The 24936-nt window shown below is 40.0% G+C and overlaps 2 protein-coding genes across 5 annotated transcripts in view; one reads left to right on the forward strand and one right to left on the reverse strand.

The window, feature by feature from the left end:
- Nucleotides 1-24936, forward strand: part of sumf1 (sulfatase modifying factor 1) — a 284705-nt gene that overhangs the window by 200870 nt on the left and 58899 nt on the right. The window lies entirely within an intron of this gene.
- setmar (SET domain and mariner transposase fusion gene) lies at nucleotides 617-24182 on the reverse strand. 3 transcript variants are annotated; one of them, XM_073072474.1, is made up of 3 exons: nucleotides 23932-24069; nucleotides 3506-3605; nucleotides 617-1790 (listed from the first exon to the last, which is right to left on the reverse strand). In XM_073072474.1, exons 2-3 carry the CDS (start codon nucleotides 3548-3550, stop codon nucleotides 993-995), a joined length of 843 nt encoding a protein of 280 aa, XP_072928575.1. In that variant the 5' UTR covers nucleotides 3551-3605; nucleotides 23932-24069; the 3' UTR covers nucleotides 617-992. The 3 variants fall into 3 exon arrangements, with proteins under 3 accessions (XP_072928575.1, XP_072928574.1, XP_072928573.1); XM_073072473.1 differs by having other exon boundaries at nucleotides 3506-3612; nucleotides 23932-24067; XM_073072472.1 differs by lacking the exon at nucleotides 3506-3605 and having other exon boundaries at nucleotides 23932-24182.

Genomic DNA, 24936 nt, shown 5'->3' on the forward strand with positions numbered 1-24936 from the left:
CGATGCAATGCTCCTCAGACAGGATGAAGAGGTCAATACTCCCCAATGCCATTAGGCTTTACAATTCAACCGCCAGGACTTAAGAACTTTTTAAAAGCTATTATTAATGCTTTTTGAGATAGTGATTTAGATGCATATCATATTTTTTACTGAGTTAAGTATTGTATGTAATTAGTTTTGCTACAACAAGTGTATGGGACATTGGAAAAAAGTTGAATTTCCCCATGGGGATGAATAAAGTATCTATCTATCTATCTATCTAGTGTACCTTCTTCATGATCGCATTGATGTATTGGGCCAAAGAAAGACTTTCTGGAGATGTTGATGCCCAGGAACTTAAAGCTGTTCACCTTTTTCAGTGCTGACCTCTCAATGAGGATTCAATGTGTTCTCTCAAGTTCCCCTTCCTGAAGTCAGCAGTCAGTTCCTTGGGCTTGCTGAGATTTGAGTGTGAGGTTGTCAAGTGACACCACTCAACCAGACCATCTAAATCATATTTGTAAACCTCCTTATCAGCATGAGATTCTACAAACAACAGTGGTGTCATTGGTGAATTTGTAGATGGCGTTTGAGCTGTGCTAGCCATAAAATCATTTCAAATGCACAAATGCAATGATTCACTATGAAAGCATTTATGAACATAACACGGGTAAGAGACAATTAGTTCTGCCACACAATTTATTCAGATCCTTAACATTAGGAAAAATATTAAGCAAATATTCTGATTTGGAAAAATTCCCTAATCAAAGGACCTCTAAACTGAAGGAAAATAAGGAAAATTACCACTAAAATATGCAATCTGAGATAACATTGTTTTTGTTCTTGCTATAAATGCAGATAGCTGCAATTATAAATAAGTCAAGGCTGTGTTTCCACAAGTGTGTACTATAAAGGAATGTAATTGGCTAACACATTCAACACTGTAACACCAACAAGCATTAACTGCAAAATCTAGCTAAATGAACCATAAACTAGTTACCAGATAGGCAAAACTAAGTCAGAGTTATCTTATCCTTTAGATTATAAAGTGAACCATCAAAGTGCAGGTAGCCAGTGCATGTCTGTGCGCCACAATAACATGGCTTAAGGGCAAGAGTCGGGCCACCAGATGATTCCTTATCTGAGTCTTCTTTCAAAAGATTATTGAATCTTCCAGAATAATCATAAGACAGTTCCTCCTCAGCTACAATATCACGAGCTGCAAAAAGGGCCAACCTTGGAATTATGGAGTCAACACGAACAGGAACCATATACAGGTTGGGATCACAAGAATGGTTGAGGAAACGGCCAACGTTTCCAGTGTGTGTCGGGTCAACAAACATCTGTAGTACTTCTCCACTACTCAGGTGTTCTCTCACCGCTATGATATAGTTCATATCATCCAAATTTTGGCACTGAATTCGCCTCCTGGCTTCGAGAAAACTGATGATTTCACCCCCATACTCACATACAAATCTCCCTTTCTTAATTGGTTCTAGTGTCTGAAGACCCCATCCTTTCTTGGAGGTTCTGAACACCTGCAGTTTAAAGACAAGACCTCTTTGGACAAGCCTGTTCTTACAGGCCTCACTGCACTTGCACATAATGTTACACTCAAAAACTGGCCTGGAATAGCTTGTCTTGTCATTAAGGTCCACAAGGCACATGTTCTCATCGTAAGCTCCTTTGTAGCATTGTAGACAAGTGCACGTGTCCAACTTACAGGAAGAGGTTAAGCAGTCACATCCTGGAAGATTTATTTCAGTGGGATCAAGGTCTTCTCCTGGTCCAGCTACATTTCCAGGTGTGTACTGTAGGATAAACACAAAACAGCCTTAAAGTGATTCCTTCCACATAGCCTTCTGTTATCTGGTTTCTTCAAAGGTTCACTGTATCTATTAACATACTTTTATCTCACTTCATGTCTCTACTAGCTGTGTTAAATTAAGTCATAGTGCCAAAGGAAAATTTGAACAACGTTTAAATACACCTAATCCTACCTAAAATGTTTATGCTTAAATGGAAAGCTTAAATCCAGAATTCAAATATCTAGTGCGTAGGATGGATAGCATGTACTCTCAATGGAGTGCAGGTCAGTTTATTGCTCCTTTTAGTATGAATCCATCTGCAGAAAATGCTGGCTATGTTAAAAGAAATAGACATTATAACAAAATGAAAATGGGATCTCCATTAATTCAAATAATTATGAAACACAACAAGCTGAGTAGCATGAGTATTATCCCTACATCCTATGATCTACAAATCAATGTTTACCTCTTTACTTACATAAATTCAAAATGACACCAGCATGACCAAAGAACCTTAACTTCCAATTAAGGAAGGCTTCATTACCTATTTCTAAACTGGTACTTCTTGTCTCTAGACAAGATCTTAGCAAGCATGTCCTTAATTAAGTTATGTAAATCTGGCTTTCAGATAAATGCCCTTGGTCTATTACAGCTGGTCCCTATGCTATATCCACGAAATAAAGTACAAAAAGCAGGCCAGGCATATTAACACCAAAAATAGTGTTCTTTTCTTGAAATAGGAAGTGAGTAGGGGGTTAAATTACAATCAGGATGTAGTCCAAGTTGATCTTTAAGTATCATGGGAAATTATATTTACATATAATAGATACAACTAGCTCAACAAGTACAGTGCCACAACTCCTACATTACAAAATACTTTAGAAGTTCTTCAATGACATTAAAACACATTGGGACAGTGTGAAGGTGTTAAAGATATAATATGCATGTAAATTCTTTATTTCATTTCCAAAGATTTCAATACCAACTTCACTCTGTACATTCTTGTTTAATTCACGTCTAATTGTTCACAGACAGAGCCCCAACACCTTCACTGAAACTTACAGAGACGGGTCTAATGACAAGACAAAGGTCCTTCATCAGCCTGTAGTTGCTGCACAAGCAGCCGCAAAGTCTGCTTTCATGACATGCAGCCTGATTGAAAAGTTCAAAAGGGTATCTGATGCAGCACACGGAAATTTTGCCAGAATTTGATTCAAAGGAGTTAGTTACCCTTTTTTGCACCAATACATTTCCTTTTGGACTTTTCTAATCAAGCTGTGCATCATTAAACATGAGATTCTGCTGATGCTGGAAACACAAAATACTGGAGGAATGCAGCAGGTCATTTAATGTCTATGGAAAGGAGTAAACAGTCAATATTTTGGGCAGAGACCCTTCATTAGGACTCAGCCTGAAACGTAGCCTGTTTATTCCCCTCCATAGATGCTGCCTGACCTGCTGAGTTCCTCTAGCATTTTTCGTGTTGTTGTGTTATTAAATGCATTTATCTGGTTACGTATTATACTATTGCTTCTGAGGTACTGTTCTAGACAAGTAGAGTGGCAGCATTTCAGCAGTACAATAACTCTTCAGAAGTCCTTCATTCACGATAAACTGGGGCTCTGTGAAGGTGTTAAAGGCACAATATAAATGCAAGATCTTTCTTTAGCATGATGTTGAATTATAGGCCACTGCTGACTAGAGGTGTCAACACTTACTTCACATTGTACATTCAGACCTGGAGGGACATGTTCATTCTGCATTCCATCTTTAGTCACTCACTGCACCACAAAATCCAGTAATAATCTTGGTCTTCCACTAGAAGCTCAGGCATGTGGAAAGACAAGAAATGATTATCTAAATGAATATTTGAGAACATTATGAGGTCTAAGTGTTTTGTTTTAAAAATATAAAAAGTTTAATGTATTTTCCTCCTAGACACAAAATAACCCTTTTGCAAATTAATAACGTCAGAATTTCCCATCTGTATTTTCATCTTTTTTGTCTGCAGCTTGGCTACAATGGATGAAATTTATCCTAAAATTTAGGTGGGGTATTAATCATACAAACACAAGTCTTTCCTGTGTTTCTGAATTTTATTGCTGTGGGTTTCTATGATACTTGATGTATTTTGAAAGGAAACCAGAGGCAATCAGCTTTCCATTGATGCTCACGTAGGTTAGTATCTAATTTAATTTCTACTGTTGCATGTCTAGGATGCAGAAAGCTGTTCTATGTAGTGGGTTGAGGCCAACACTACTTTGCAACCAATCTCTATTCAATCTTCTCTAATTTTCCTATCCTTATTTCTTTTGTTTCTGCTTATTACATTGTTGCCATATCATTTTATTCTATTTTAGGGACTGAAGTCTGTTCAAACAGTTAGTTTCCCTGCACTGTGGTCTTAGAGCCTACATCAGTAGCAGTGCTGCCTCACTCCAGCAGGATGTAGCAAACGGTTAATCTCATAGCTTAGATACTGTACTGGAAACCCAAAGTTCCTACCCATATTTATGTGGTTTGTGATTTCAGAAGTAATTATTGTCCCTTGAATAAACTATATATTTAGAGCATTTGGTAAAATGATCTTTAAATTAGAGCTTAGCCTACTGATTTAAGTCTGAAGGGATCTAACCAGGCGTATTGGATTCAGCTTGGATCAAGCAGTGCAAGCCTTGCTAGCACTTTATCCAGGCCAGGATCTGTTCTCTGTTCTTCAGTAAAGTGTGGTGTTTTAAACTCTAACTGAGGAAAAGCATACTTAATACTATTGTATTTACAGTGATGGCCTTGATAAATATGGAAAAGATTCCAAGTACTTGTGCTCAGTTCAATTCAATGCCCAAGCAGACCTCAATTGCAGATTAATCCTAGTCTCAGAGCACAAGACATTCAGTCCATCAGAACCAGGTGTCCTTGTTGAAAGGGCTGAACATTTAGGCCCATTCCACCAGCTCTTCCCACTTAGCCTTACCAAATCCAGCTTTACGAGAAGCATGTACACACAACCTATGCAGATAGAGTACACAAGTACACAAAAAATAGTAGGTCTAGATTAACTGGCCTTTCAGGCCTACCAAGGCATTCAATATGAAGTCTACCACAACCATCAGCACCCTTTCTCTGTCAGATCCCATTACCTTCAATTTTCCAAACTTTCAAAATTTTAGCCTCCACAACTCCATGGAATATAGAATTCCAGAGAGGTGCTGCTCTCTGCAAGAAATTTCTATGCACCTGAGCTTTAAATGATCAACTCCTTTTCTTGAAATTATGCTCCTTTAGACTACAAAACATAGAAGCAGAATTAGGCCATTAGGCCCATCAAGTCTGCTAATATCTCAACCCCATTCTCCTGCCTTCTCTCCATAACCTTTTATACCCCGACTAATCAAGAGACTAATCACTAATATACTCAGTAACTTTGCCTCTATAACCATCTGTTACAATAAATTGCAGATCCGCCCTTCTCTGGCTAAAGAAATTCCTCCTCACCTGTGTTCTAAATGGATGTCCCTCTATTCTGAACCTGTCCCCTTTGGTCCAAGAATACAAAACATCCTTTTCACATCCACTCTTACTGGGCTGCTCAATTTTCGATAGGTTTCAATGAGATCTACACCTCCCCATTCTTTTAAATTCCAGCAATTACAAGCCCAGAGCCATCAAATGCTCCTCATACATTAACCAATTCATTCCATGAATCATTCTCCTGAACCTCCTCTGGTCCCTCTCTAATGCCAGCACATCCTTTCTTAGATAAGGGAGGGAAAACTGCTCACAGGACTCCAAGTGTGGTCTGACTAATGCCTTATAAAGTCTCAGCATTACATCATTGCTCTTATATTCTAGTCCTCTCAAAATGAATACTGTACTAACATTACATTTGCCTTCCTTACCACTGACTCAACCTGCAAGTTAACCTGTAGGAAATCCTGTACAAGGGCTCCCAAGTCCCTTTGCACCTCTGATTTTTGAATTTTCTCCCCACTTAGAAAATATTCTACACCTTTACTCCTTCCTCAACATTAGCTGCCTCTCCACCTATCTTCATACCATCCGCAAAATTGACCACAAAGCTATCAATTCCATCATCCAAAACATTGGCATATAACACGAAAGGAAGCACTCCCAATAGCAACCCCTGCGGAACATCACTAGTCACTGGCAGCCAAGCAGAAAAGATGCCCTTTATTCTCACTCTTTGCATCCTGCCAGTCAGCCAATATTCTGTCTATGCTGGTATCTTTCTGGTAATGATATGGGCTCTTTATAAACAGCCTCATGTGTGGCACCTTGTCAACGGCCTTCTGAAAATCCAAGTGAATAACATCCACTGACTATCCTATGTCTACCCAGCCTGTTATTTCCTCAAAGAATTTCAAAAGATTTGTTAGGCAAGATTTCCCTTAAGGAAATCTCATGTTGACTTTGGCCTATTTGATAATGTGCCTTCAAGTGCCCCAAAACCTCACTCTTAATAATGGACCCCAGTATCTTCCCAATCACTGAAGTCAAGCTAACTGGCCTATAATTTCCTTTCTTCTGCCTCCCTCCATTCTTAAAGAGCGAAATGATATTTGCAATTTTCCAGTCCTCTGGAACCATATCAAAATCTAATGATTCTTGAAAGAATATTACTAATTATAAACACGAGAAAGTCTGCAGATGCTGAATCCAAACATGGTCTATTTATTCATTTTCACTGAAGCTGACTGACCTGTTGAGTTCCTCCAGCATCTTCTGTGAATATTATTAATGCCTCCACAATCACTTCAGCTACCTCTTTCAAAACCCTGGGGTGTAGTCCATCTGGTCTAGATGATTTATCCATCTTCAGACCTTTCAGCTTCCCAAACACCTTCCAACTACATTCACTTCTGCCCCCTCCTACACATATGAATTTCTGGTGTACTGCTGGCATCTTTCCACAGTGAAGACTGATGCAAAATATTTAGTAAGTTCCTCCACTATTTCTTACTCTGCCATTACTACTTCCCCTGCATCATTTTCCAGTGGTCCAATATCCAATTTCACCTCTCTTTTACTCTTTATTTATCTGAAAAAAACTTATCGTATCCTATTTTATTTTATCTGCTAGCTTTCCTTCATATTTTTCTCTCCTTATAGCTTTGTTAGTCACCTCTTGCTGGTTTTTAAAAGCTTCCCAATCCTCCAACTTTCCACACATTTTTGCTATATTATATGCCCGCTTTTCCTTTTATTCTGTTTTTAACTTCCCTTGTCTGCATGGTTCCCTCATCTTCACTTTAGAATAGTTCTTCATCTTTGGGATGTATCCATCTGGCTTTTTGATTTGTCACCAGAAGCTCCAGCCATTGCTGTTCTGCCATCATGCCTGCTGGTGTCCCCTTCCAGTCTATTTTGGCAAGGTCCTCACTCCCTTTATGCCACAGTATTACCGATACATCTGACTTTACCTTCTCCCTCTCAGACTGCAGGGTGAATTCTATCATAGTATGATCACTGCCTCCCAGAAGTTCTTTTACCTTAAGCTGCCTAATCAAATCTAGTTTATTACACAACACCCAATCTAAAATTGCCTTTCCCCCAGTGAACTCAATCACAAACTGCTCTAAGGCCATTTCATAGGCATTCTACAAATTTCCTCTTTTGAGATCCAGGACCAACCTGATTTTCCCAATCAACCTGCATATTGAAATCCCCCACAAATTTCAGAAAATTGCCCTTTTGACATGTATTTTCTATTTTCCATTGTAATTTATATCCCACATTTTAGATACTTTTCGGAGGCCTGTATACAATTCCCATCGACACCTTTTACGTTTGCAGTTTCTTAACTCTACCCACCTCTTCCCAAGGATTTGACTTCATTTTTTTTTACCAACAGAGCCACCCCAACCCCCTCTCCTTACCAGCCTTATGTGTATCCTTGAATGTTAAGGTCCCAACTAAGCTCTTCTTTCAGCCACGGCTCAGTGATGCCCACAATGTCACAATCTTTAGCTGTGCTACAAGATCATCTACCTTATTCTGCATACTGCACACTTTAAGTATAACACCTTCAGTCCTTTATTCATTACCCTTTTTGATTTTGTCCCCATATTACTCTTCAACTCATCTCACTGACCGCAATTTTGACCGATCATCTGCCTGTCCTTCCTCACAGTCCCACAGAACACTGCATCTACCTGTAAACCAACTGCCCCATCTTCAGCCCTATTACTCTAATTCCTATGCCCCTGCCAAATTAGTTTAAATTGTCCTCAACAGTTCTAGTGAACCTACCCATAATGATACTGGTCTTCCTTGGGTTCAGGTGCATCCCATCCTTATTGTACAGATCACACCTTCCCCAGAAAAGATCTCAATGTTCGAAGTATCTGCAACATTGACCCCTGCATCAGATTCTCCACCACTCATTCATCTGTACTATCGTCCTATTCCTGCCCTGACTACCATGTGGCACTGCGAGTAGTTGGGGCAGCACAGTAGTGTAGTGGCTAGCACAATGCTTCAGTGTCAGTGACCCGGGTTCAACTCTCGCTGCTACCTGTAAGGAGACTGCACGTCCTCCCCATAACATGGCTTTCCTCCAGCTGCTTTGGTTTCCTTCTACAGTCCAAAGATGTGCTGTTTGGTAGGTTAATTAGTCATTGTAAATTGTCCCTTGATTAGGCTAGGATTAGAAATCAGGAGATTGCTGGGCAATGCAGCTTGAAGGGCCGGAAGGGCCTATTCTGTGCTGTATCTCAATAAATAAAATCAAATAAATAATCCCAAGATTACTACCTTGGAGGTCCTGCTCTTCAGCCTCTTCTCCAACTCCCTATGCTCATTGCACAGGAACTCTTCCCCTTTTCTACTCAGGTTATTGAAGCCAATATGCACCACGACCTCTTGAGAATATTCTGCAGCCACTCTGAGATGTGCTTGACCTTAACACCTGGGAAGTAACACGCCATCCTGGTGTGCCACAGGGTCTCCTGTCCGACCCTCCAGCTAACGAGTCTCCTATCACTGTCACTCTGCCTGACATTACCCTTTGCTGATGAGCCTTAGAGCCAGCCACAGTGCCATTAGTCTAGCTGCTGCTGCTGCTGTGCTCTAATAGGTCATCCCCTCCCTAGCTATATCCAAGGGGATATTCATACACGTTGCTGACAGGAATGGCCCCAGGGAACCCTACACTTACTTCTTCTGGTGGTCACCTACCTACTATCTGAAGCCTGCACTTTGAGTGTAACTACCTCAATAAAAGTTTCATCTATTTGGTTTTCAGCTTCTCAGATGGCCCTAAGTACATCCAGCTCCAGCTCCAGTTCTTTGACCTTGTCAACCAGGAGCTGAAGTTGGGTACACTTATTACAGATGTAATCATCAGGTACACTGCAATCCCAGATCTTACAGAAGGAGCATTCCACTGCCTTAACTACAGTCCTGCCTACATTTGTTATACCTTTAGCTCTAACTCCTTAAGCTTCAGTTCTACAATCAACCGAATTATTCCAAATGACTCAGCACCTGTAGAATATGCTTGTTCTTGCCAGAGCCTGTTGAGCCAAAGCCTGACCACTCTAACACTGTCCCGCTCCCACAATGGCTGCTCTGTTTAATCCTTGCCTCTTTTCATTAGCTCAAACAATGATTCATTCCTAACGATATTCGCTGTTTTCAAAAAATTATTTGAGACTCTCCCACTAGTGGAAACATCTCAACATTTACTTTGTCATGGTCTTAGGATCTTATACACTCCAATAAGATCATCCATCATTCTTCTAAGCTGAAAGAAGGTTGTATTCACTTTCCTTTCGGGTAGTGCAGTCCAGGAATTCATGTGTAGTTACCTCTTATTTCACAGCAGACATTGCCTAAAACACATGATATTATGAAATTATTCCCTCCTTCCTATCCCTCATCTATAACTCGCTCTTCATTTCCTGCACTCCTTTAATCAGCTTTAGTCTCCCCCATCTGATTTTTCATAGTTCATTGAGTTGCACCCTTTCCTCCAACTCAAAGGCTGTGGGTTCAAGTCCAACTTGTGGGAATCAAGTAGGCTTGCAGGTGTTTTGTTAAACATTTAACGCCCAACCAACAACATAAAAGCAAATTATCTGGCCTTTACCACAATGCTGCTAGTGGAGCCATACACGTATAAATGGTAATAAGAGGCCTTATATTAAAACAGAGGCTTCTTTTCAAGTGTTTCAATGTCTGTGAAATGTTTTGTAATGTTCTGTGAACATGAAAGACAGAATACAAAAGTAAGCATTTAAAATTCTCTGTTTTAGGAGTGAGAAGAAAATTCTGGGGAGACACCTATACAATAATGTCTAAAGCCCATCTAAACTAAAAGCATGATAATATATTTCAAATACTGAAAAATTCAAAGCAGTTCCAGTGTGAGTGGAGTAACACTCAGCCACAATCAAAAAGATCCAAAGTTTCGATAATGAAAATGAATGAGACAACTGAAGTAATAGAGAAAATTAGAGAATTATATGTTTACAGAGTGAGATGCAAAGAGGTGGGGGGTGGGGGCTCATGTGGAAATACCAAAATAGAAGCATTGGGTTATGCCACTTCTTCAGTAATAAAAGTTCTAATTTACAAGCGTTGGTCGGTATAGTGCAGCACATCCGATGGAGGAAATGAAACAGATCAAATCTGTGCAGTGTGAGCTATGTGAAAACAGAAGTTTCCATCTCTCTGCCCCTAAAAAACTGAACCATCAACCTTGGAAGAGTGCTTCTTTTCACAACGTTATAGCATGTGCCACAATAACTCCAGCCTGAGTGAAGTGACCAATTTACTGCTAAAGTTTCATCCAAGTCATTTGTTTCATATAGCTCCATAAACTTCTCATCCATTTATAATTGGAACAGAAAAACCTGGGTCAAGAAATTGCTTGAAACTATCATTACAAAACAAATAGCAAGACACCTGGGTAGAAGTTGTTCCTTCAGGCAGACGCAGCATGAATTCATGAAGGGCAGGTCCTGTCTTAATGGCTTTTCTTTGAGGATATAATGAGCACAATAGATAGGAGGAAAAAGGTGGATGTTGTATACTTGGATTTCCAGAAGAGGTTTGGTAAGGTGCAGCATAAAAGACTTATCCATAAATAAGGATGCATGGAGTTAGGGGTAAGTATTAGCATGGATAGAGGATTTATTAACCAACAGGAAGCAGAGAGTAAAAATAAATGAGAGTTTCCCCGGTTGGCAGTCAGCGGTGAGCAGACTGCTACAGAGGTTGGTGCTGGGCCTACAACTGTTCATGATACACATTAATGACCTGGAAGGGGGAATCAAGTGTAGTGTGTTCAATTTCTTATGTTATTAAATAATTGGCAATTGATGCTGCCTGCAGTAGAGATGATTAGGCTAGCCAAAAAGTGACGGTTATTCTGACTCTTCTCTTACAAGTTTAAAGGCAGGAATATGAAACCAACAGACTGTAGCAAAACTAAAAGTAAACAAAGTAGAATGTGAAACAGACAACCAATGTTTCCCCAAACATTACATGTGACTTAAAAGAAAGAAACAGATCATTCCACAATCACAAGAGATTCTGCAGATGCTGGAAATATTAAACAATGCTGGAGAAACTGAGCAGGTCAGACAGCATCTATGGAGGGGAATAAATAGTCAACATGTTGAGCTGAGACCCTTCATCATCCTGTGCTTATGCTGAACAAGAACTTTGTACTCCATACTGTATCAACATATTCTTCTACTGTATTCTTCTTTCAATATTCAACCCTCTTCCCCTTAAAGGCATTTCTGCTCCTTCTAATAATATTGTTATCCTTCTTAAATGGCAAGACCTAACCTCTGATTTTCTTACTGGATTTGATAGTTGCTTAATGATATTGGCTTGAATTCTTCAGTTTTTAATTTTGGTTGCATTGAGGAATGCTCTTCAAATATTACATTTGGCCAAGCTGGGCTTTTTCCATTGTTAGAAAAACCTTAAAACAAATACATCAATTGTTGGTTCATATTTAAAAGTACAGGTGCTCTCCCTCCCACCCTTTAGAAAGGTAGAGCTCCTATGAAACCTTTCATAAGCCAAAATGGCGTAAAGCAAAGAACCATTAATTTATATGGGAAAAATTTTCATAAAAGCGAAAATCCTCTTTGTAATGGGAAAACAGGTTACTATTGTAGGTCTTTTGTAAAAGCAAAGTGGCGTAAAGCGAACATTTGTAAATCAGGGGACACCTGTAATGCCTCTCAATTGATCATACATAAATCATATCTTCATAGTCAAAGACCCCATCACTGAACCAGAATTACCCAGTTACATCACTCACCAGTTTATTTTATTACATTTCCACAATTACATGACATTTGTCACTTGTTTATGCACAATGCCCACATATTAAAGCAAGTGTATAACTGCCATCACAAAATATACTGCCAACCGTGTCACTGAAGTACAGACATAAAATCACATTTTAAATAGGTTTTCAAGCATATTTTAGTCATCTTCAGTAAAACAATCACGCATTGCTTTTATTTATGACCCCCAAGTAGGAATGACCAGTAATCAACATTATACTGGACAGGCTGAGTGAGTGCATGCATTTCTGAAATTATGAGCTCTGCTGACTCTTGCTGAGGTGAACACACACCACCTTGTTTATCTTCCGCTAGTAGCTGCATTAAGCAATGATAATGGAGTTGTTATGTAACCACAGAAACTAATCTCTATTAATCAGACTACAAGAAAAATATCAATGGTGAAAATCCTTAAGAAAAAATGTCAAATGTCAGAGCATGCATGTCATCATCCAAAATAATCACAGATTGTTTACAAGATATTTTCACGTTTACACATATTTCTATTATCAGCTACTCACTCAATAATACTACCCTGGCAAATCTGCCTTTAATTTACCCCCTTATCCAAGACTGTTGGTCTAGTTCTAATGCTTGAGACAAACTTAGTGAGTTCAACTGTACTGAGTGTCCAATAACAGTAACTGCATCCATGCCACAGCTGAAAAGTCAGGCCTCACTTCTCAGTCATCCTACCATTTAGCGTAAGATCTTGGAACTCTCAGAAAACAGTTCTCAACTCATGTCAGGTTCCAGTAGTCTTTCTAGAAATAATACAGCTAATTCAACCACATACTTTGTAACCAAGGAAGAAAGTGATTGTGTGGTCAGTTGAAGATTAAAATGACAAAGATACAAATATACAGATGATGTTTCTGATTGTAGAAATGTAAAACCATGGGACATAAGCTCATAAATCTAGCAAAGAAATGTTTCTTTACTTGGAGGACAGTTGAAATGCTGTAATCAGTGCCATAGACACATTCAAAGGGAAAATAGATTGACTACATAAAGGAGAACTGAATAAAGGTTACACTGACAGGCTGAAATGAGAGAAAGAGGGGGAGAATGTTCTTGTGCCACATCAACACAAGCCATAGTTAGGCACAAAGCAAAAAGAAATGGGGGAGATACCGGCCCCTGGAGTTACACTGCCTTTCTACAATGTCACAAATGATCCATCTCCAAAATACAGATGACTGTTTCCACACTATGAAATCATATTGTCTTGTCCACATTTTGTGTTGTAAATGTATGTATGGGAGCTATGAAACAAAGTTTGACATGGCAGATAAGCAATTAAATTTACGTAACCTGATAAAATGCAAATACTTGGTCAGCTTAATCACTGTCATGTCAGTTCATCTCCAACCTGGGTTCTAAACACTGTTTATATAATGTGGCCCTTTGCTACTATGAGAATGCTACATGTCAGAGTGGGATTACCAGCTCTGCTCCAGAAATCAGACTATGTCACATTCAATCACATAAAATGTAATCAGATGACAATTATGTGACATATCGCATGGTGAAATGTCAAATACAGATCACACTTCAGCAAAAATATGCCGGATTAAAATAACTTCTGACAAAAGTACTAACACAATCTTGTGACTTAGTATAAGCAAATGATGAAACAAATAAAAAAGACCTAATTTAATTCATTGAATGCTATTCCAGAAAGCCAGCTTCAGTGAGATACCTCTGAAAGAAACTTTAAACATGCCTAACACAAATGCAAAGCATATTGCCCTCAAAAATTAACTGTATAGTTTTGATGTTTCTTTCAGTATTATACATTTGTAAGTCCTCTGTTCTTCTGGATTTACAAACATTTTGACTCCTCCAGGTCAACTCACAGTAATGCAGAAATACCACCAGGCACTTTTTGAAGTAAGTCACTCTTGCTCCCTGGGGCACGCAGACTACATTATTCCTTTTGTGCTGTTGCAGGAAATCTGGACTAGATTGCCCTGATAGCAGACTTAATTGGGTACTGGTAAACCAACAAGGTCTTCACAGCATGTAGTTGAATTGAGACTCCTTTAACTCCGTCTGTTAATTAACTTTCTGGCCTCCTTCCCTCACACTTCACCTACCACAAACTCCTCCCACCACTTCACAAAGTTGTTCACTCAAATCCCAGGGCCAGGCCCAAAATACCACCTACCGATCCTCCCAACACTTCTATATCTAACTCCCTGAAACCCCTTCAATCCTCTTGACAGGTACATGGTTGAGAAAAGTTCATGGTTTAGACGATATGCGCCAAGTGCAGACAAATGGGACTAACTTAGATAGGAATTTTGGCTGCCTGGACAAGTTGGGCCAAAGGACCTGTTTCCATACAGTGTTACTTTATTTTTTTATTTTATTGAGATACAGTGCGGAATAGGCACTTCCAGCCTTTTGAACTACAATGCCCAATAATTCTCCAATTTAATCCCAGCCTAATCACAGGATAATTTACAACAACCAATTAACCTACTAGCTGGTATGTCTTTGGGCTGTGGGAGGAAACTGGAGCACCCAGAGGAAACCCACACAGTCACAGTGAGAATGTACAAACTCCTTACAGGCAGCAGCAAGAATTGAACCCAGGTCACACATACTGTAAAGCACTGTGCTAACCACTACACTACTGTTACCACCCCATGGTATGACTCTATTGCCTTACAGCTGCTAGCCCACCCTCCCCCACCAATTCCATTAGTTTATTCAAGGTCAAATCAGGGAATTTCGAATTTAATTACAGAATATAATCTGTTCCTTAATCATGATAAGAGTACCGATCTGATTAAATCAATTACAAAATATTTAATCACATGACATTACTCTTACCATTTTTCTCTGGACTTTCAACCACGGGCAGTACATTTTCTAAACCTCTGTACACTTATATGGTGTGTGGCCAAGTGCTTAAGGCATTGGTCTAGTGATCTGAAGGTCGCTAGTTTGAGCCTCAGCCAAGGCAGTGTGTTGTGTCCTTGCACAAGGCACTTAACCACACATTGATGACACCGGTGCCAAGCTGTATTGGCCTTTGCCCTTCCCTTGGACAACATCGATGGCGTGGAGAGGGGAGATTTGCAGCATGGGCAACTGTCGGTCTCCCATTCAACCCTGCCCAGGCCTGCGCCCTTGCACCAAGGCGCAAATCCATGATCTCTCAAAACCAACAGGTGCCTATATATTATATACTCTGCCTTAGACATCAAGTATAAATGAATTTTGCAGCAGAAACCTAGTTTACAATCAGAGTCCTGATGAAGGGTCTCAGACCAAAACCTCGACTGTTTATTCCTCTCCATAGATGCTGCCTGACCTGCTGAATTCCTCTGTCATTTTATGTGTGTTACCCCAGTGTGACATACGGTCTTTAGTATCCCATTGCAACCACCAGCCTACAATAATTATCTGGTACACAAGAATATCTGGGACATTGTACATTAATGGCTGACCTGAACACTCTCTATGCGTTTTTCTGGTTTTCCTTTCCCTCCATTAATTTGTTCTCTCTGTGCTCCAGTTTACACTGTTTCCCCTCCCTGATTTGTTTATACTCTCTCCTTCCTTCCTTCCATTGCACTATATGAGAGAAAGAATAGAAACTGATTTATATTGTCACAATGTGCAAACCCTCCATAGCCCAGCCTATCAGGTTTGATTAGAAGCCATTAGGGTGAAGGTATAACAGCTGGATGAAGGCAAATCTCTCAAGCACCAGAACTACCTCCTCCAACAAACTCCTGACAAAAACAGGAGGACTGGAGGGAAAAAGATAGTGATGACATTTTTAAATTTTTGTTACACCAGGAATCTATCTGGTTTAATATTCCATCATCAGGTCAATTTTAAAAATCACATTTTGAAAGAGAAATCCCTAGCACTGCCAAACTTCCTCCTTCTGTATTCCTCACACAACTCAAGTCAACAACGTAAATGCTACTTGCATTTATATAGCATCTTTCACAACTCAAAATGTCCCAAGATGTGTTTTACAGCCAATGAAACAAAAAAGAACAGAAAATGTGAGAAATGCTGAGTGGGTCAAGCTCTTCTGTAGAAAGAAGTTCTACAAAAGGTCATCAACCAGAAGGTTTAACATGGTTATTCTCTCCAGTTGCTGCCTGACCTGCTGAGAATTTCCACTATTTTCTGTTTTTATTTCCCATTTGTAGCTCTACAGCTTTTACTCTTAAAGATGATACACCAACACAATATGGGAAATGCAGCAGCCAATCTGACAAGCTCTTGTAAATAGCAACATCATAATGATCAAATAATCAATTTTAGGAATGTTCATCAAGGGATTAGTACTGTCCAGGGAACTCCTTTATTCTTCATCAAAAGAGTAGTCATCTTCTTCAGAGCAATTGAAGCCACAGTTGAACAGCTCATCTAAAATACTACAATGGTAAAACATTTTTGCAGTTACACAATTTGTGATCAACACCTGCAGTGGGGCTTGAACTCAGATCCATTGATTCAGAGAAGAGAATGCTACCAACTGAGCCAAAGCAGATTCCTGAACATAAAAGTGATACCGAATGATCATAACAATCTGGAGAAACTCAGCAAGCCAGGCAGCAACTATGAAGGGAAAAAAATGGTCGATGTTTCGAATCGAGGTTCTGCATCACAGTAACCTATCCCTTTGTTATATTTTGGGAGATGTGACATAAATACAAATACTCCTTATTCTTGAAGGCAAATTTTTTTTAAGTATACATTACCAAGTGCAAGTACAATACAATGAATTACACTGCAATGAGCTCTACATGTGTGAATTTTACCTTTCTCTGGCAAGTCAGATGCATTCTATATACTAATAGCTTCTCATCACTGCCACATTTTCTTTTCAGAGACTTTTCTGCTGTTGCTACATTAAACTTCCAGACTCTCTGAACCCACTCCCCCCACTACCACCTCTTTGGGTTAAAGCTGTCATAGCCCTCCATCTTTTTCTCATCACAGGTCTTAGTCATCAAACCCTAGACACTTCACCATTGCCTTTTGGGATAAGGAATGGTGATTAATGGGTTGTCTCACAAAGCCACTCAACAACAGCCCCATTGTTGATCTCAACTGAAAATCATGTATTTTATGAAAAATTGTGAAATATCAGAGCACTGGATGGATGGAGAATATTCTTGCATTCCTTAACTATTCAGCATTATTTTTTTCTGGTTAGAGAGGGCACTTCATATAGAAATAGTTTATTATGTATTTACTGTTTTCCTTAATAACATGTTAAGACATTAAGAGATAAATACAATTCTAGGAAGTGTTTAGGTTGATACTGAAATTAAGGTATGTGGCATTTGCTACATGGTATATGGAATGAAAGACAAAAAATTGGCACTTAGGAGGGAGACTGAAGATCTGATTGAATGGTGCCACAACATCATCTCACTCAATGTCAACAAAGCCAAAGAGCTGATTATTAACTGCAGGAGGAAGAAACTGCAGGTTCATGAGCCAGTTCTTATTAAGGGATCAGAGATGGAGAGGGTCAGTAACTTTAAATTCCAAACAATCTATCCTGGGACCAGCACGCAAGCATCATTACAAAGAAGCCATGGCAGTAACTCTTTCTTAGCAGTTTGTGCTGATTCAGCATATCATATAAAACTTAGAAAAGCTTCTATAGATGCACAATGGAGAATATTTTGACTGGTTCTATTATAGTCCGGTATGGAAACACCAATGCCCCAAAACAGAAAAACTTACAAAAAATAGTGGATACAGCTCTCCCCACCACTGAGCACATCTACGAGGAGCACTGCCACAAGAAAGCAGCATCCATCATCAAGGACTCCCACCATCCAGGCTATGTTCTCTTCTTGCTGCTGCCATCAGGGAGGGGGTACAGGAGCCTTTGGGCCACACCAACGAGTTCAGGAACAGTTATTATCTTTCAACTATCAGACTCCTGATCCAGGGACATAACTTCACTCATTTTAATACTGAGCAGATTCCACAACCTATGGACTCACTTTCAAGGACTCTACAATTCATCTTCTCAGTATTAATTAATTTATTATTGTTACCAGAATTTGTCTTCTTTTACCTATTGGTTGTTTGTCACTACTTGTTTGTGTAGTTTTTCAATGATTCTATTATATTTCTTTGTTGTAAATGCCTGCAAGAAAACTAGTCTCAGAGTCGTATATGGTGACATATACGTACTTCGATAATAAATTTACTTTGAACTTTGATTTACCACCCTTTAGTTAAATAAATTCCTCCTCATCTCTAGTCTAAAGGGACTTCTTTTCTTCTGAGGCCATGTACTCTAGTCCTCAATTCCCACAGTATTGAAAACATTCTTTCCATGTCCACTCTATGTCTTAAGAGATAGAAACAATTCTAGTAATGTTTACTTTGGTACTGAAACTATGATATGTGGCATTTAGCCCCATCTTGTGTCTGATGCTGGCAATGACATATCACTCAATCTTCAACTTGAGCTAAAAATATCTGTCACTGTACTACTGATTGGGAAAGAAAACTAATATCTACCACTCATTATCTTTCTGTTTTCGGTCAATGGAACCAAGTGCAGTACTGGGCTAAACAAATGCCTTGAAACTACAGCTCCAAAATTCAGTTTCCCCTTTACCACACTACTGAAGCTTGGCTGCTAAGGAATTTAATGTTTGACAGTCCAAATCCTACATCTGGTTTTGCACCATTTGAAGAACTGTTTATCTCGGTTCCTAACTCACTCTCCCCACTGTTGAAATTTTTATTCATGAATTTTCATTTCAATGTTCTGAATCTTCCTTGTTCAACACTTGAACTTCAACCCAACAAAACTCCACAGCCCAGAATCCGACCAACAAAGAGACCTGCTCACCTACCTCATTGACTGTCATCAACCTTCAGACTGTCTGCCCTAATAAATCAAGTTCAGGATCTTCATCCTTATACATCACCACCCTCCACTTTCAAGGTCAAAGTAAAGTAAATTTATTATCAAGGTACATATATGCCACTATATACTACCTTGAAATTCATTTTCTGATAGGCATTTATACAAAACTTTTTTTAAAAATAATAGAATTTACGAAAAGCTCTATATAATCAAAGATCAACAACCAATGTGCAAAAGACAAACTGTGCAAATAAAAACAAACTGAGAACGTGACTTGTGGAGTCCTTGAAAGTGCTCCAGAGTTCTCAGCGCACTTGACTAAAGTCTGTTTTGCTATGTGTATCAAATGAACGTATAAATGAGGAGCAGGATTCGATCTTAAAGCTACATGCCTGTGTGATATCTCTGCCCATGCCCATTCAGAATCTGAATCTGCCTTAAAAATAGTCAAAGACTCTACTTTGAAGAAGTGAATTCCAGAGGTTTATGAGCCATCTTTCTGTTCAACAACTGGTAGCTGAACATTCAATGATCCCGTTGGCACAATGCAGTTTCACCCTTCTTTCTTTAAACCCCACCTTCAACTGTTTTTCCAAATCCTCCTCTCACATCCAGCTTGAAAACAATTATCTCCAGTGATTAAGCTGTTTCAAACTAGGCATTACGAAGCACGGTTGTGCAACAATTCTTATTGCTTCAAATCCTTCATCAACTGCTACCCGTTTCTAAGATAAGGTCTGGTTTAAATACAGCTAACAAAGAAAAGCTTGTTCTCTTTAGCAGTTGGTACACTTCTTAAAACTTTAGGCACAACACTAGAAGATTTCTGTTAATTAGTTATGTTTACTTTTTTGACAGTTAGCACAGCCAAATATCATTCAACTGATCAAAGCCTGTTACACACTCAGTCAGAGGAATCAAAGGCACTGAATAATGTAAATGTACATTGCACATACAGTTTCATCAAATCACTTCTATTGGCCAACACTTTGTTATCTTCAAAAACACCATACAGTAATGAATAACATAAAGACAAAAAAATTTGCAGATGCTGGAAATCCAAGCAACACATACAAAATGCTGGAGGAACTCAGCAGGGCAGGCAGCGTCAATGGCAAAGAGTACAGTTGACACTTTGGGCCAACTCTTTTCCAGTGATAGGGAGGTCTTGTTTCCTCTAGGTTAGGGTTCCCAACCTTCTTTATGACATGAAGCTTTACCATTTACTGAGAAGTCCGTGGACCCCAGGTTGGGAACCCCTGCTCTATGTGGCAGCTTTAAGATAGCCGGCAAATCAATTTTTATTTGCTGTCTTAGTGGCTATAACATCAAGATTACCATCTGAAGGATACCACAGTAGCACAACAGCGCGGCACTATTACAGCTCGGGGCAATGGAGTTCGCAGTGTAATTCCAGGTGCTCCAGCTTCCACCCACAGTCCAAAGACATAGCAGTTCATAGGTTAATTAGTCAATGTAAATTGTCCTGTGATGAGGCTAGGGTTAAATCGATGGGTTAGAAGGGCCTGTTCCATGCTGAATCTCTAAACTTCATTGTATTTATTTAGTTTATTTAGAGACACAGCACAGCATCGGTCTTTATAGCTTTCGAGCTGCACCGCCCAGAAACCCCTGACTTAACCCTAACCTAATCACAGGACAATTAGCGATGAGCAATTAACCTAGTAACCTGTACGTCTTTGGACTGTGGGAGGACAAAGGAACACACAGAGGAAACCCAGGTATTCCACAGGGAGGAACCATTAGAGATGATGTCAGAATTGAACTCCAAACTCCAACACCCCCCAAGCTGTAATAGTGCCCAGCTAAATGCTACTCCTGTAGTCAATAATTTCATTAATGAAGGTCAATGGGCCAAAAAGCTCTTTTTACGATTCTACCTACCTGCGTGACCATGTTCAAGAAATTACAGATCTGTAGTCCCAGATCCCTTTGTTCTACCGCACACTGTTCACTGCTATTCGCTGTGTAAGACCTACCCTGTTGGTCCTCCCAAGTAAACACCTCACACTTGGCTGCATTATATTCCATCTGCCATTTTTCCAGATGGTCCAGATCCCACTGGAAGCTCAAAAGCCTTCCTCACTGCCCACTTTGCCTCCAATCTTGGTGTAATTAACAAGCTTGCTGATCCAGTTTACCACATTATCATCCAGATCATTAATACAGATGGCAAACAACATACCCAGCACCAATCCTTTTAGCACTCCACTAGTCACACGCCTCCAGTCAAAAAGGCATCTGCTACCACTCACTTCTCCCGCTAAGCCAACGCTGAATCCAATTACTACTTCATCCTGAATGCCAAGCGGCTCAACCTTATAGACCAACCTTCCATGCAGGACTTTGTCAAAGGCTTTGCTAAAGTCCATGTAGGCAACTTCCACTGCCTTTCCCTCATTGTCTTTCCTGGTAAACTTCTTGATAAACTCTGTAAGACTGGTTAGACAGAACCTACCAAAAATAAAGCCATGTTGACAATCCCTAATCAAGCTCGTCTATCAAATACTTATATTATCCTGTTCCGTAGAATATCGTTCAAAATAATTTATCCACTACTGAAATCACACTCATCAGCCGTCATATGCTTACAGCCTTTCTTGAACAATGGAATAACACTAGCTATCTTCTAGGGCTCCAACACCTCACCAGTGGCTTAGAACACTTTAAGTATCTCTGCCAGGGCCCCTGCTATTTTTGTACTGGCCTGCCACAAGGTCTGTGGGCACCTCATCAGGCCCTGGGGATTTAACCCCCTAATTCACCTCTAGATAGCCAGTACCTCCCTTTCTGTAATCTAGATATGGCCCATAACCTCACTACGTCACTTCTAGTCCCTGTGTCCATCTCCCATGCAAATAGAGATACAAAAGATTTCTTTAAGATTTTCTCCATCTCTTTGGCTCCATGCATACAATGCTGATCTTCAAGAGGACCAAATTTATCCCTTGCTATCATGTTCCTCTAATGTACCTATAGTAACCCTTGGGAATCAACTTTATCTTGTCTGCCAGAGTAATTCTAACTGTCTATAACTGATATACACATCATTTTCCCTTACCAGGGCCTCAATATCCTCCAATAGCAAGATTCCCTAAACCTATTATCTTTGTGTTTTATTTCCTGACAGGAACATTCAGATTCTGCACTCTCAATATTTCACTTTTATAAACCTCCCGCTTACCACGCATCTCTTTGCCGGATAGGTCTGCTTGATTCGTAGTCACCTGGAAACAATGAACATGTTCACACGCAGAATTACCAGGTCAAACGTGTATTGATAGATTTGCAGTCCCGCGAATCGACGAATCCCATTACGTCGCATGACTAGACAATAAACAGTCACCTGGTGGATAGGACAATAACCTATCCCAGTCTATGCCTACCAGTTCCCTCGAAATTGGACCTTCTCCAACTTAGAAACCCAATCTGAAGACCAGTCCTATCCTTTTCCATAACTATATTAAAGCTAACGGAATTATGATTACTGGAGTGTTCTCCTGCACATGTATGTGTTGCCTGCCCTGTCTCATTCCTTAAGAGGAGATCCAGTATTGCACTCTCTCTAGTTGGAACCTCTACATGCTGGTTAAGGAAACTTTCCTGAACATATCTGACAAACTCCATTCTATTCAATCCTTTAACAGTATAGGAGCCTCGGTCAATATGTGGGAAGTTAAAATCCCCTGCTATCATAACCCTATATTTCTTGCAACTGTTTTCTATCTCTCTACAACTCAATTGTCCAAATCCATTTTTCTTAAAACATTGTAGAATATTTATTCCCACTGGTCAATCTGGAAGCTTACTTCAGGTGATAATCAGTGCTGAATTTGCTTTTTATTATTTTGAACATGTGGCACTTGTCTTATCACACTTATTTCAAGTAATGTAGCAGATTCGCTATCTTCATTCACTATTCACATGCACATATATGTGCAATCTCTTCTCAGAAGGTAGCTTTCTAAAGTGAATAGACCAAAATGGGTGAAATCCATTGACAGGCCTATCTATCAATATTACCGAGTCTTGTTTTGTTCTCATATTCTCACAAGAGATGGCACAAAATGCAGATGAGATGACCAATGGGGGGGATCAGGTTACCAAGTCATGATTATCTGTTTAACCTGAGTAAAGGGTTTTTTCCCTATCACCCCTATAAGTCTTTATGTATTGCTTCAACAGTTGGCTTGAGTTGGTGAGGTATGACCCTGTCAAGAGCCAGTCTAAGTTGATCAGACATACAAACAAGCTGGAAACACTCAGCTGGTCTGGTAACACCAACAGAAAGACAACCTGTGCTTCTGCTCAAGCTCTCAGGTCTTCTGCCCATCTCTTAAATTTGAACTTCCTCAAAAGGCTGGACAGCTTTTTCTTTCAACTGCAGTCCTAAACTGTGGAATCCAATACCTGAAACTATAAGGGATGCAGACTCAGGTGACACTTTTAAACAACAGGTCAAAACCCATTTATTTAACCTTGCTTTTAACAAACATCATTTTGTCTTTTGTTTTATTTTGGCACTTTATCCCATTGTAAAGCACTTTGAACTACCACGTTTGTATGAAAAGTGCTCAATAAAGAAGTTATTATTTATATTTGTATTATGAACATTTCATACCTTTCGTCGACAAATGTAACCAGCTATTTTTAAAAAGAGTTATAGCATCTGCATTTCCCACATTTAGGTGGATAACTAAAAGGTCATCTAAAAACTAAATGGTTGATTTTGGCCCTGTCGTTCAGGTTTCAAGTACGTTGCGCTAAAAAAAAAAAGCAAACTTTCATTGCCATCTGTTTAAAAGTAGCACAAATGCAGTGGAGAACTATATTTTGCGTTAAGCCCAGCATTTTATGTGTTGAACTAGTGCGTGTGTAGAAGGCCTGGGAAGTGTAATAAACGCTGCTCTACCTGCAGGGGAGGCAAGCCCTCATCATCCACTCCATTAATGACTGGCACTGGCAGGTTCTCCAGACCGCAGCACACGTCAAAGGTCAGGACGCGGCCTAAGCCAGCTGCAAGGGCACTAGAGGCGGCCATTACCCTCACACTCTTAACTACGCACAGTGGAGGTCCAGTTTCTCACTGGACTCGCGGACTCTCCGCTACTTCCACAACCAGAGCTCACAGCATGCCGGCTCGCCATCCGCCAAGCGCCTTCCCCCGCCTCTCCGCACTCCGCAAGCTCATTGGCTGTGGGCAGTGCCAATCAAGTAATCATTCTGTCCTTTACTCGAATCGGCGATCAATCAGGGAAGGGGCTGGACGGGGAGTGAAAGCGGACGCTCCCACTCTCGGACGGAGGTCATGAATGTTCCAGTTGCTGCCCAGTCATAAGCGGACAATGTGGGTAGAGGGAAGGTTGTGGGTTTTTTGACAGTAATAAATATAAACGGTATTTTTATTTGATATTTACTTGTCTGAACAAGAATTGCCAATGCATTGGACAGAGGGATTTTGCTCTGTTAACTTTGTCTTTAATTATTTTGGTACTGCTTCAGTAGGGTGGCGGGTTGGAGATACGACTCTACCAAAAAAGGTGTAAGGTGTTCCTTCCCTCCTGTGCTAGCCTGCAGGTCACCCTTGGGCAAGGTGTAGCACCTGCTTAGCCCCCTGAGCAGGGTCACCTGAAGCCGTGGGAACAGGTGGTGGGTGGATGAGCAGTTGGTGTATATCACAAGTCCTGGTTATGTGACCACTGACACCAGATAGACAATCTCTGAGATCCATGGCCTCCTCTTGTGCCAAGATGAGGCCACCCTCAGAGTGGAGGAGCAATGTTTTATTTTCTGTCTGGGTAGACGCCAACCTAATGTCATGAATATCGATTTCTCCTTCTGGTAACAACATTTTTCCCTCCCCTTCCCCCCCCCCCTTCTATTCCACATTCTCACCTTTTACATCTCCTCACCTGCC

Source organism: Hemitrygon akajei, chromosome 19 (genome assembly GCF_048418815.1).
Source record: "Hemitrygon akajei chromosome 19, sHemAka1.3, whole genome shotgun sequence".
NCBI classification, from domain to species: Eukaryota; Metazoa; Chordata; class Chondrichthyes; order Myliobatiformes; family Dasyatidae; genus Hemitrygon; species Hemitrygon akajei.

Bases quoted from the DNA above. Each gene is read 5' to 3' on its own strand.
- setmar (XM_073072472.1), bottom strand. From the start codon at position 24,060: ATGGCCGCCTCTAGTGCCCTTGCAGCTGGCTTAGGCCGCGTCCTGACC. The intron at 1,791-23,931 runs GTAGAGCAGCGT...TTTATCCTACAG, and splicing joins AGGGCTTGCCTCCCCTGCAG to TACACACCTGGAAATGTAGC.